Consider the following 13,881-nt stretch of genomic DNA (forward strand, 5'->3'; position numbering starts at 1 on the left):
TAGACTCTTTTATTGTTATTTCTCATCACTTAATCTTCACAGTGTGCCAGAAGATAGGGATTATTTATGTCATTTTGCATATGAGGAAACTGAGAATCAGGAAGATAATATCTTGGATAAGATCACAAAGCTAGAAGTAGAGGAGTTGGGATGAGTTAAGGTCTACCTGATGTCCAGGTCTGCATAGGATGTTCATTTATGATGTGATACAGATTTTTCAGTGGTAGATTCCATTTTGTATGACCTATGATAAATTTTTGTTTATTGTTGCAGGGTCTTCAAGCCGCCCAGAAAGAGGCTCAAATTAAAGTACTTGAAGGTCGACTCAAACAAACTGAAATAACCAGTGCTACACAAAACCAGCTCTTATTCCATATGTTGAAGGAGAAAGCAGAATTAAATCCTGAATTAGATGCTTTACTTGGCCATGCTTTACAAGGTAATTTGGACTAAATTTTAGTTTAATGAATTGCATGGTAGCTTTGCTCTTTGAACATGCTATAATAGATCTCTTTCCTCTATAGCTTGACTGAATAGATGCTATATTTACTTACGCTCTTAATAATTATTCCTTCTTTAGTTTGCATGTGTAAATTTGGGGGAAGTAATTATTGTCATTCCAAGAAATGATTACCAACTTGAAAAGGCTATTTAATTGCTTAAAAGCTTATTAAGCAATTAGCTTTAATGGATAAAGATCAACCAAGTTTCTGAATTGGTTATTTGAATTACTTAAAACTATTAACTAAGTTCCATTGCTTTACTCTGCATATCTAACTGCCTTAAAAAATAAATTTGTAAGTGTTTGCTATGGCATCTATTCTACATATCTTATAAATGGTACATAATCTTATTTTATGTGGAAGTTCTTAACATTGGATCTGTTTTTGATTGGAGTATTGCTTTTTGTTTCCTTTTTGCTATTATTTACACAGATCTAGATAGCGTACCATTCGGTAAGTATGTTTAGCTTTCTGTGTACCCTACAGCTGCATGAATTACTAATTGTTCATGTACACTAATTGTGGTACATCTTATTTTTAAAATTTTTATTGGGAGTCAAGTTGTTTTTGCATGATCTTTTTTGAAATGTATCCATGAACACAAACATACTAAGTCTTTTACCTTTGTTAAATATTCCTGATTTTAAGATTCTTCTATGTTGACAGAAGTATGCTTTAGTTAATTGTCTCTTATTTTTTGAACTCCAGTGATTATTTGAAACTCTGCTTTCATAAACCCTTGAGTTGTGTCTCTTCCTTATAGAAAAAAAAATGGAACATATGTTCCTTTTAAAGTCTGTAAATGTATCTATTAACATGCATCTATTGTTTTAACCTCATGAATAACTGTAACTCTCTTTTGCATATATCTTTGGGATATATTTGTCTTTGGTGTACGTTTGCTGAATTCTTATCTATTTTATTTTTGTAAAATTAGACATACACTTTTCAATAATGTAAATTCAACACAACTATCCAAAGGGTTTTATCTGAACAGATTTAAACAATATTTATAATCATAGCTCAGTATTTTCAAGTTAGAAAGGGCTTGGAGATGATTGCCTGTGGAGTTCTTCAGCCTTTTCCTCCCGTCTTTACTGCATTCACGTCAACTACACTCACCCGTTGGTAATATCTCTGCTTCCTCTTAGTAATGATTCATATGAGGGACCCATCGTATTAGGGAAATTTTATTATCTGGGATTTTTTTTTTTATCCGATTGTTTTGGAGCAGTTTTCATAAAATTAAAATTAATTAAAAATTTGAACTTTATTTTTTTCCTAGTAACACAGCTGTCAAAGGTTTTTTAGATGCTTACACTTAGAGAGAAAAGTGACTGAAAGATTAAATATAATTATCTTCCTGTGTCATTAGAATTAGTATGTTCTCTCTCTGAATCTGCATTTATTTTAAATGATAAGATGCTATGCAAATAAAATATACAACCTATTCGATTTTTAGGTGTTCACTTGACCTGTTAATATCAAAATATGGTTGCATTCATTGAGATGAACTGCATTACACATGTATGGAGAAGCTAGTATTTTAAGCTGCTCAGGACAGGGAAAGGCAGAAGTATGACTGACTAAAGGAAACTGTCAGGCTGTTGAAGTACCTAGCATTCGTAAGCGGCATTTTTGCCTTTCCATGTGTTACCCAGCATGCTTCTTTCCTTCCTGTCTCTGCTGTCTCCCTTCCTTTCCCCATCCTTCCTACTCCTTTTCCTCTCCCCTTTCTCTTCCTCCCCCAGGCTCTTCCTCCTTTTCCTGCTCTTCCTTTTCTTCTTCTTTCTCATACATGAGGCCTACAAACAGGGTGGTGCTCTGGAGCATCAAGTACATGACATGTGATGATGGGTGTCAGGGTAGAGGATATGCCGGGGCCAGCACCCCGTGCTAACAGGGCTGTGTAGGCTTGTAGCATTCGGAGAATATCGTTATTTTCCTGTACAAAGTCACCCCATCTTTGGAGATTTTCTGGAAGACTCATGGGTTTCTGTTATGATCCTATTCTTGGCTAAGATTTATGAGAATATTGTTAAGAGGTGAGAATTCACCTCTGAGCTGTTCAGTGGACCTGGTTCGGTTCACCCAACAGAAGTAGCGAGTTCACCTTTGTCAAAGGGAGAGCAAGATACTCGGGGAGTGAAAAATGAGGCAGCTGAGATTCCAGTGTGGCATAATAGAAGCAAATTATTTAAAGTGAAGAAAAAGAGTGAAATTGATAAAGCATTGGCTTTTCCAGGAGAGTGTAAAGGGTCCCCCTGGCAAGTGAGAGGAGATGCCACACAAAGGCAACACACCAACATAAGTGCTTTGACCCCAGTTCCTCCTCCATTTATCTGTAAGAATTCCCACTGGCTCTACTCAGGCCTGCAGGCTGCCGTCCTGATTCCATTGGTTGTGGATTACCTCAGTTGCCACACAAATGCAATTTGCTTTATTCTGTGTCAATACCTATTAACTGTTCTTTAACTGGTGATGGTGTGGAGGCATCTCTTAGTCTCGTGGTATTTGTGGCAAGTATGGGGTGCACTGTTCTGTGACGAGGATCCTTATCTTTTTTATGGGGGCTCATTCGTAAGCTAGAGGTCATTGGTCACAGGCTAGAAGTTCTGCTTCACAGGAACAGCACATCCTTGGTTCACTAGGTCACATCCCTCAACATTCCTCATTTTGCTTCAGGGCCCTTTCCTACCTTCTTACTCAGAAGGTCATACTTCTCTCCCACCTCCCTGTAGCTCCTTTAACCTCCTTTCTTCCCTAATCCAATATGGTGGAGATACACACCTAAATCATAAGGGGAAAAGGCACAGATGAACACTGGAGGAATTCACGTCCAGGCTTCCTTATGCTCTCCATCCCAGGAGAGATCCCACAGAGTGCTCTCTTCTCCCAAGAACAAAAATGCTGCAATATTGTGTGCAGTATTTGTGCCCACTAGATACTTAGTGGTCAAGGTTTTTATGGAGGATATCCACGTAAGTGCTTTCTATGTAGCACCTAACCAGAATTCCAGATACCCAGAAAGTAAACAAATGTTCAGCATAAGGATGGACCATAAAGGACACCATATTGTTTGCTAAAACAGTCTAGGTACAGGGAGCCACTTGTACCTACACTGGTTAACTATTGACTGGAGACACGCTGGGTTAGTTGAAGTTCAGTTTTGCAAGCAGGTCTTTCTAAGGCTTCTTACATTAATTCTTTTCTGTATACTAGTTATGTTATTATTATTTTTGAAGAATAACCCATTAAAAATGGTTATTCTTGGTTAATTCCAGTGAAGTGAGACTGTGGGACTTAACACTGATAAGGTTAAACTTTAGAGCATTAGGAAGTTCTGCCTCTGCCTTTAAAACTTTAAGGCTGCTGTGATGAGAAAAGAAGCTCGCCTTGGGCTAGAGTCTTGTTCTCAGATTAGAGAGTACAACAGTGAAGGGGTGGCGTGTCCTGCTGACCAGATAACCATAGTCCTTCAGACTAAACTCAGTCCCAAAGAGGGGTCTGACTTGGGGACTGTCTGGGTGGGATCCTGTATGTTCTGGCCAGGCTGGTTATATCAAGATATAATTATCTCTAAATAAAGCATACATGCATCATCAGGAGTTACGTGGTTTTTACTAAACACTCATATAGTGTTTAACATTTGGTTTCATCACTCTCTGCAAGAAAAACACGAGCAAATCTCATTTTATACATGGGAAAACAGAGGCTAGCTTTGTCCTTTCTTTAGAAGCTTATTTTCTGTATTACTCACTAATTTGTCAACATGGCACTCAGTTCTCCTGTCTGTAAAGCAAGTACTGAGTCAAGCAGTGGTTCTCAACCTTCCTAATGCCGTGGCCCTTTAATACAGTTCCTGTGGGTTGCAATTCACAGGTTGAGAACCGCTGCTCTAAAGGGAGGCTTTGAGATACACCTTGCCTTCGAGACCACCATTTTCTTTACTTCAGAAAGTAAACTTCCTTTGGGTCCTAGACGTGGTTCCATTTTAGGTAGTACTACAAAGCATACCTGCATTTCTATTTCTTTTCTTTCTTTGTTATTATTGTTATTATTATTATTTTTTTAGATGAGGTCTTGCTCTGTTGCTTAGGTGGAGTGCAGTGGTATGATCATAGCTTACCATCAGCTTCAAATCCTGGGCTCAAGCGATCCTCCTGCTTTGTCCTTCCTAGTAGCTGGGACTGCAGGAGCATGCCACCTCGTCTGGCTAATTTAAAAAAATTATTATAGAGACAGGGTCTCACTATGTTGCTCAGAGTGGTCTTGAACTCCTAGCTTCAAGAGATCCTCCTTTCTCAGCCTCCCAGAGTGCTGGGATTACAGGTGCGAGTCATCGTACCTGGTCTATTACTGAATTTCTGTCAAGGTGTCTGCCAAATAGTAAGGAAGGAAGGGACATTAATGGAGAGGAGTGAGTTGACTCATGTGCCACAGTCCATCTATGTGATATAAAATTAAAAGTTCAAAGGGGATGAGTCTTATATATTTTTCTTTAATATACTCAATTTTATTCATAATCTTGTCTTCAGTTTTGTGGAATTATTTTGTAATAAAATGTATACATTTTGAAAGAAATCTGTACCCATTAGAAAGCCACTGGCATTTTATTTTTATTTATTTTATTTATTTATTTTTTTGAGACAGAGTCTCACTATGTCACCCTCGGTAGAGTGCTGTGGCATCACAGCTCACAGCAACCTCAAACTCTTGGGCTTAATTGATTCTCTTGCCTCAGCCTCCCAAGTAGGTGGGACTATATGTGCCCGCCACAGTGCCCGGCTATTTTTTTGTTGTAGTTGTCATTGTTAGCCAGGCCTGGGCTGGGTTTGAACCCACCACCAGCTCTGGTGTATGTGGCTGGCGCTCTAGCCACTGAGCTACAGGTGCTGAGCCCTCACTGGCATTTTAAATAGTTTACATTCTAAGCTGTTTGATTTACTGACTTACCATTAGTTTTATGTTTGATTCCCCCTGTCCCTTTTCACTAGTGTGCTACAGTTATCCTGAAATAGCAGTGGTTTCTTTGTAGTAGTTTACAGAGTCTTTGCATGCAAACCTATTGTTTTTGTCTTCTGTGTACCTGTGAATGAGCTGCATGCTGATGTGTGATTTCTTCACGCACTCTGTCTTTCTCCTTGAAGGCAAAAATAAAAGAAATTTAAAAAGGAAAAATATTTAAGTACATTGGTGTAAACTGATAAGTAACAACTATGTTTACACTCATACCACATGTAGTGTTCATGGTTGGTTTAGCACATTAAAGGAAGCTCATGTAATGTTTACTTTAAATTTTTAATTCACTTACATTTACTTGCATTTTTAATCAGTGGATTTTTGTGTATCTGGATGGCGCAGGATAAACACATGATTCTGAAATGTGTGAATTTACCTAGATAAAGACATGAGCTCATTCCTGTCCTATGGATGTTATTCTTCCATGTTTTACAATCAACTACGTAGTTTTCCTATTTCGAACATATTTTCCTCATCCTGGGATGCACAACCAAAGGGGTTTCTTAGAAATATTTTTCTATAATTCTATCTATTTAGATTCTCTGCTAAAACCAAAGTGGCCATATTAAGATTCTGAGCTGCTGTTTGTTACAGCGTAGGGGTTGCAGTCACCAAACTGTGACATGCGGATAACACTTAGATTTTGGACATTGTTTTTTTAGAAAATGTAGAGGATAGTACTGATGAGGATGCACCGTTAAACAGCCCAGGATCGGAAGGAAGGTAAGAGAGCCTTTCGAAACTTTCAATACATTTGACATATTTCTGTAATATTTTTACTTCTTTTACCTTGTTATATCAAACAATAAAACACAAAACGGCAGTTGTTTTGAATTTAATGGCTTAAGTGAACAACACCAGAAACTATAGACTAACTCATGCTTAACTTGTCATAAATTTTAAAATAAAAATACTGAAATACCTAACAGAGATAAACAAATTATTTTTTAATTAATTCGTTTTGATTCTAAGTATCATCTTTCTGGGTTGCCCACAGGCATATAATTTTTTTTTTTTATAGCTGCAAATATAGAGAACATACATATTGTAAATAGGAACTTTTCTATAATAAGTTACCGTTTAATCTTGTGGCTGGTTATTTACTTGCATATAGCACGCTGTCTTCAGACCTTATGAAGCTTTGTGGTGAAGTGAAACCCAAGAACAAGGTAAGGAAAACTGAAAATATCGGGTAAACATTTTTCTACTGTTCTTTATTATCACTTTTAAACACAGGTTTCACATTTGAGTTTTAATAGATTAGCAACTAGGCATAATATTGGCAAAACTCTTCCCTGGGTAAGAGAGTTAGTTTTTTTTTTTTCATATTCCCCTTTAAGTCATAAATGAAAAAAAAAGTTATATTAAAAATTTCTCTTTGGCAGAACCTGGGCTTTACTATATTGTTGTACTTTTCCCATTGGATAAGATATGATTATATCTGATATTGCTGATTCATAAGTTGCTTGTTAACTAAATGGTAGGCCCTGTAATTGTGTACAATATAAATCATTTAGATTGGCAGGAGATTTTTGAAATTTTAGAAGTCTAAGTGTGTTCTGAACTGTTTCTTATTTAACTAGTGTCTTGAGGTGGTGTGATAATAAGCCAGCCCTTAATTATCAAGTGTTAAAATCTTATGAGACTATAATGCATATTTGTAGGATTTTTAAAAAATAATATAAATGATGGGGGCTATTAATGTGTAAGAGAGCCAGGGCGCATTTCAGACTGAGTGTGGTAGCAACAGAATGAATTAACTAAAAATCTTAAAATGTTTGAAAAAGGAATTCTTGCAGTGCTTAGTAAATATTGCTGAATGAATGCATTGAATCAGGACCTGAAAAAATAATACTGTGAAAATAGACAGGGTAGGTTGAAGGCCCAGTGAGTAATTTGGCTGGATGTAAAATAATGTCTAGGTGGTTGTTGTGATTACCTGGAGAGTACATATCCCATCTAAAGCAAATAGCCACCATCAAGTTTTGCTCATTTTTGCCATTTGAGAATATGGGCCTAAGGCCATCAAGTTCTCTGTTATTTCAAGAGATGTCTTAAACATGGATTTTTTATGTTGAATTTCCTGATTTTTTAAAACACTGGTCAAGGCAATCAAAAAACATCTCCAGGCTTTTATGTATGTTATCATCTTTCTACTGGCTTAGAAACGCGTGGTTTGTGTTTTATTATCCTAAGTAACTAGAGGTTGCCAAAAATCAAAGAAAGCATTCTAATATGCTTTGAATCTAGTCCTGAGCAGAGGAATGAACTCTTAAGGTAAACTTCATCTTTTAGGCTCTGCGAAAACCTTGTCAATTATTCTCATCTGGGACAACGAAGAGAGAGATGTGAAGTAGTAATCTAAAAGTCTTCTCCTGGAAAGAGCCTCTGTGGTTAGGAATGGCCAAGAAAATTTCCTCTCTGCCCTAGGCTCTTGGCAGTGGAGAGAATTAACAGTGTGAAAAATGCACAGGTTTTTCTTCTCAAAAATTTTCTGAAGTGCTATCTACTACTTCCTTTGAATTACCAAGATCTCATTTCTTTTTCACACACTGAAAAAATGAAGTTGATTATGTAATTTAAATAGTTGTGTACTAGCACAACTGTGAAGAAAAGTGTGGGGATAGGGATATAAAGTGAAATAAAATAGAGTACCTGCCCTCTAGAACTTTATAATCTAGCAAGCCCCTTGACTATTTGTTAATACCTTAGGATAGTTAGTTGATTTTCAAGACTAAAGACAGGAATGCTTACAGTGAGTTTAGATTCTAGAAAAATAACCTTTTTTCACTATGCTGCTTAAAGTTGATACGTGCTGGTGTTGAATTATCCAGTGGGAAGATCAAACACTTATTTAAGGCCATCAGGAGAGAATGGTTACAAAACTTAAAAAAAAAATTATATTAAAGAAGGCATTTAAGTGTGGGAAAAATCAGAATTCAGTTGAGCTTCCCTGCAATTATCTTTTGGGGTAATTTCTTTTTCTTTTCTTTTTAAAAATTATGTGTTGAGGGAGCTGGCCACAAGTAGCAGGATAGCACAATAATATTGAGGCAGGTTGCCTGGCTTCAACTCTGGCTTGTCACTTACTAGCTGTATGACCTTGGGCAAATCGCTTATCATCTCTGTGCCCCCGTTTCCTTATTTGTGAATTGAGATAATGATATTACCTACCTACATGCTAATATAATAGATTGTTTAGAAAAAGAACACCATCTGGCACATAAATACAATACAAATGTTTGGCCATCATTGTAGCTTCTACAGGTCTCATCTGGCTGTAGCTCTGGCTTGTCACTATCTTACGTGCTGTGTTTGACACACTTGCTAGTAAAAGACACGCTAAGTGTTTGTACCTATTTCAAACTAATATAAATCTCTATTCCCTAATCATCTTCTATGCAAAAGTTTGCTCCTGATTGCTTTTCCTTCCATTCTCTGAATAGGCCCGAAGGAGAACCACCACCCAAATGGAATTGCTGTATGCAGATAGCAGTGAACTAGCTTCAGACACTAGTACAGGAGATGCCTCCTTGCCTGGCCCTCTTACACCTGTTGCAGAAGGGCAAGAGATTGGAATGAATACAGAGACAAGTGGTACTTCTGCTAGGGAAAAAGAGCTCTCTCCCCCATCTGGCTTACCTTCTAAGATAGGCGGCATGTAAGTTTGGCCCAGCTATACTAACTTCTTTTCTTTTGCTTGTTTTTTTTTTTTTAATATGCATGTTGCTAATTTCTTATTTCTATTTTGAAAATTTTATGTGTTAGATCTCTAGTCTTTGAAGTTATTTCTTTTAAGTGTTATCTCCCCTAATTTTTTGGTCAAAATTATTTAAGATGTTCTTTGTTGAATTGCTGTGTCTAACCTCTTAGTTTTAGGATCATTCTAAAGGGATATAATTTTTATGAAAGTTGAGCTATGAATTGCAGACAAAATTATTTAAGAATACCTAAATTAAAGTTATACCTATTAAATCATTATATAGTCATTATGTATAAACAGCTTTAAAGACTCAAATTTGCTCTAAATTTCCTATCTAATTCTCAGAGCCTCATCAGGATAGTAGATCTTTGCTGACTTTTCAAAGAAAAAAAAAAAAAGAAATACAAATTTAATACATGTTGAGCTTTTGTACTTCCTAATTCTTTACTTTGAAGCACATCACATATGTATGCCCAAAGTATTTTTACTGGTATTATTAAAAATTTCATGGAGGGAATATTCTCTTTTCTATTTATGATGACCTGAAAAAAAAAAAAACAACTACTATTCAAAACAAATCTTGCTTAGAATTTTTTCATTATTATTTTAAGGACAAAGAAAGATGTCAGTGTGTATGTGTGTACCGGGTGTGTGTGTGTGTGTGTGTGTAGTATATGTTTTGATAGTTGTATTAAAAGTAGATCATTTACTGGGGAAGATTTTAAGTGACATTTTCCAAACTAACCCTTGCATATGGTCTAGCAGATGATTTATGAAATGAATATATCTCTGCGTTGAGGCACATTGCCCCCCAAATGTGGCATCTACTGTATGACTCACAAATAATACAAAATAACAAACTTTCTACCCTTGAATAGCTGTTTTTCATAATAGTCTTCATTTTACGAAGATACTTCTATTGTCTGTCAATCCTATCTGCTACCCTTAATTCCAAAATAAATTTTAGTGATGACAGAGCTTTCTTGCATGTGCTTGAGGTGGCCTGTGTACTTAACTACTGGATCTGCTGTTAGAGACTGCTAACCAGCACAGCTCATGGCTTCAGTGCTTTTGTGATATGATCAGAGTAGTAGACATGCTTTTGATGAAGGCAGCGATAGAGAACTGAGGAGAGATTTTAGGAATTTGCATGTGCTTAGCATTCAGTCTGCCAGATAAGTAGGGATTTTTGGAACATCAAGACTAACTCTATGGCCTGGAACCCAGATTCAGGTAACATCTTCTATTTGCCTTTTTTAATTTAAGAAATGTATCCTTTATGACAAGTTGTAGAAAATATATTTTTGTCTCTATCTCTTTATATGATTTAAGTTGTCATAAATTCAGATGATTATACTCATAATTTGTTATTCTTTCTAAATTCAAGAGTTGGTCACATACTTAGTATAATCACTCTTAAAAGCAATACCGCACTTCTTCTATTTCATGAAGTCAACTAGTTAACTCAAGTGATCCTTATGATTTACGTGATCTAGAATTTCTAAAATGTGATCTTCTCTGATTAGAAAAATCAAGCACACTAAATTTAACTATACTTAGTTTTCACTTTTAAGTAGGTATCATGAAAATCTTCTGAAAGTTTGCTAATTCCTTAGCTTTTTTACAGATATAACTAGCCAAGAATAGAAGGGATACATCTTTTGTTCAGTTAAAATTTATCACCACCATACACAAAAATCAGTCTTGAGTTTTTAATTGCATAGCAAATCGTTCAACATTTAAAATTTAGAAGGAAGGAATATTTTTACTGAAATATATGCAGATACTAATTAGTACTTAACTACTAGTTAAATAAAATAACTGTTTATTATTGGTATTTTGTGATTACCTGTAGTACTCTTTTATAATGAAGTCTAAATATTTGTTTCTCATTCTGTTATTCTAATATTTTTGTTCTTGCGAAACTATAAGGATACTCGTTTCTTCATTTGAAATAATTATCAATGAAACAAAAACATTTATATTTAAAATAAAATATCATAGCTTTTTGGCCGTAAAGCATTGATACTTACATTCAAAGGTAATGAGTTTGCACATATTTAATGATTGCCAATTAAAAAATGTACACTTGTCAAGCTTCCATCACTAAGTCATGCAGTATTTTCCTATCTTAGTTTTATTTTTTGTTCTCAAGGAATCATCTTTATGTTCCATTTGTTAACCTATTAAAAATTTTAGATAGAATATCTAAATATCTAAATATCTACCAAAGTTATATGTACATATTTAAAATTAGATAACTAAAGAGTCTTTTTTTATTTTAGTTCCAGACAGTCATCTCTATCAGAAAAAAAAATACCGGAGCCTTCTCCTGTAACAAGGAGAAAGGCATATGAGAAAGAAAAATCAAAGGCCAAGGAACAAAAACAGTAAGTTACTAATGCTGCCTGTAAAATGTTGGCTGTGCTCAGACGCTAGAAGATGACAGTGGGATTGTTTCCCAGATTGAGGCTGGCTGTGTGGTGATGTCTGTGTTGACTAATCAGGACAATCAAGTCAACTATTGCTTTGACTGAGTGGTTTTCTAATTTTCTTGGTCACACAGATGCCTCCAATTAGGTCAACTGACTTAATTTTCAGTTATTTGTATGTATCATTGTAAGAGTTAACATACATTTCAGGGTGAGCCTTATTAAATCTACATGTCAAATACTTTTCTAGAAAAAGTTATATTTAAATTTGAGTTCATATGAAACTGACATTGACTTTACCTCTTTATAAAGAGTGGCTGACAAAAACTACCATTAATCATAGGGTGTTTCGTGTCATTTTCTGGCTGCTGTCTCATGTTTACATTGTTGGTTTTCTCCTCACTTGTTTCTTTTGTCTGTTTTGGGAGGGATAGTTTACTTAGCCGTCCATAATATGATTTGATGATCCACTGAGCTGGGCATGTAGAAATTGCAACAGCGTGCACAAGTTGAATGGGTTAGAGCTGTTGTCACCCTGTCACCCCACCTTGGCTTAGCCAATTTGCTGCACGCAATAGGTCAATCTTGGCCCTGTCCTTGAGGGAGAACATCTGTGCCAGTCTACATTTAAATAGGAGTGAAGTTAATTTATTTTATTTCTGTACATAAAAATAAATAAGAAAAGCAGTGTTCGTAAGTGGACAGTCTTGCGTCATCCACTTCTTCTGTGCCAAGACGCACACTCTCTACTTTGACCACTGGTGTAGCTGACTTGAATGCCACAGAGATCATCCCAGTCATCCTTCCTTCCTGTATTTAAAGATCTAATTTGCCTATTTCTGTTGAATCCACTGTTTAACATGGTTGAATCCAATGTCTCAAGAAAAATTGGGAGGGGGAGGAGGATGAAGCAAATAAGTAATTCAAAAATAAATAACTAATATAACTGAATTTAAAAAATTGCTCTTAAGCTATCTGGGTCTGTTTCCTAAATCCATAATGTGAGCAGCTTGGTCTCACAGCTAAAATTGTGAAATTTTAAATTTGGTTTGCTTTGATGCTGACTTCACATTCACCGAGCAGAACCTTTTCTTTAGTGCCATCTTGTGGACCATGTAACGAAATCCACTGAAAAAAATTTAAATTGTTCAGAGTGCATTTTATCTTATAAAAAAAGGAAGAGAGGAAGGAAGGAAGGAATTCTCTAATGAAAGCTTTTTGTAAACGCATGTTTCTTATAACTTTTCTAACAAATCATAACCAATTAAAGCTACCAATTTAATGTTCTTTTTTCTTGTAGCTCAGATTCTGGAACTTCAGAGGCTAGTCTTTCACCTCCTTCCTCCCCACCAAGCCGGCCCCGTAATGAACTGAATGTTTTTAATCGTCTTACTGTTTCTCAGGGAAACACATCAGTTCAGCAGGATAAGTAAGTCATTATGGAAAAGAGCCCCAACTATTTATACAATATTCTGAATCTTTCAGTTCAGTCTATAGAGAACAGGCCATCTCTGTGTGGGAGATGGAGTCTGACTTGTGAACTCTTGCCATATTTTATGCATTTTCCAAGGGGAAAGGAGCCATATAACAAAAATTTTTAGAAAATTATTTTCCTGCTGAACATTATTCCCTGTTGCAGATTTGTGTTGCTTTGCTTTCAGCATTTGTCTTGCCTTTCTTTTACAAGTGACTCAGAATTGGAAAATCTTTCGAGACCACTTGTTTCAATTTCCTGGGTTTCTTTAGTTTGTAGAATCCACAAAAGCCTCTAATCCAGGCAGCCTGAGTTGAAAAGAGGCAAATTCCTTTCACCTTTGGAGGATAGAACAGCTTACAAAGACCATTGTTATTTGTGTAACATGTTATTAACATTTGATTGTTCTAGACAAATATACCACAAAACCCAAGGCCTTGTGTTCTTACAATAAAAGGTCACCTTTATGAATGGAGGGGGTGGGACTGGGAGTGTGTTGGGGGGGAGGAGAAGTGGCAGGGATGTGGAAAACGCAATTTTCATACAATTTGAAGTGAAAAGGTATCTTCACATTGAGCCAGAATCTCTCGCAAGAACTCAGTACTAACAAATACTGCCATGAAGTATTTATTAACTGACATGTCTGCTTGGATTTTGAATGATAACACCGTGGAGTGTGGATTTGCCATCTACCCTCCCTTCACCCTGATGGCTTTTCCATGCTGTTATCTCCTGTATAAAGTCTCT

At 36.0% G+C, this 13,881-nt stretch overlaps 1 protein-coding gene across 17 annotated transcripts in view; it reads left to right on the forward strand.

Annotated features, from left to right (window-relative positions):
* Nucleotides 1–13,881, forward strand: part of KIF21A (kinesin family member 21A) — a 143,484-nt gene that overhangs the window by 107,002 nt on the left and 22,601 nt on the right. For 9 of the 17 annotated variants that reach the window (XM_053556086.1, XM_053556089.1, XM_053556092.1 and 6 more), the window contains 7 exons: nt 274–439; nt 936–956; nt 6,188–6,248; nt 6,640–6,694; nt 8,972–9,186; nt 11,514–11,618; nt 12,961–13,089. In XM_053556086.1, the coding sequence (XP_053412061.1) occupies nt 274–439; nt 936–956; nt 6,188–6,248; nt 6,640–6,694; nt 8,972–9,186; nt 11,514–11,618; nt 12,961–13,089 (752 nt within the window). The remainder of the gene's footprint in view (nt 1–273; nt 440–935; nt 957–6,187; nt 6,249–6,639; nt 6,695–8,971; nt 9,187–11,513; nt 11,619–12,960; nt 13,090–13,881) is intronic. The other 8 variants (XM_053556095.1, XM_053556085.1, XM_053556091.1 and 5 more) reach the window with 2 other exon arrangements.

Source organism: Nycticebus coucang, chromosome 12, assembly GCF_027406575.1.
Source record: "Nycticebus coucang isolate mNycCou1 chromosome 12, mNycCou1.pri, whole genome shotgun sequence".
Lineage (NCBI taxonomy): Eukaryota > Metazoa > Chordata > Mammalia > Primates > Lorisidae > Nycticebus > Nycticebus coucang.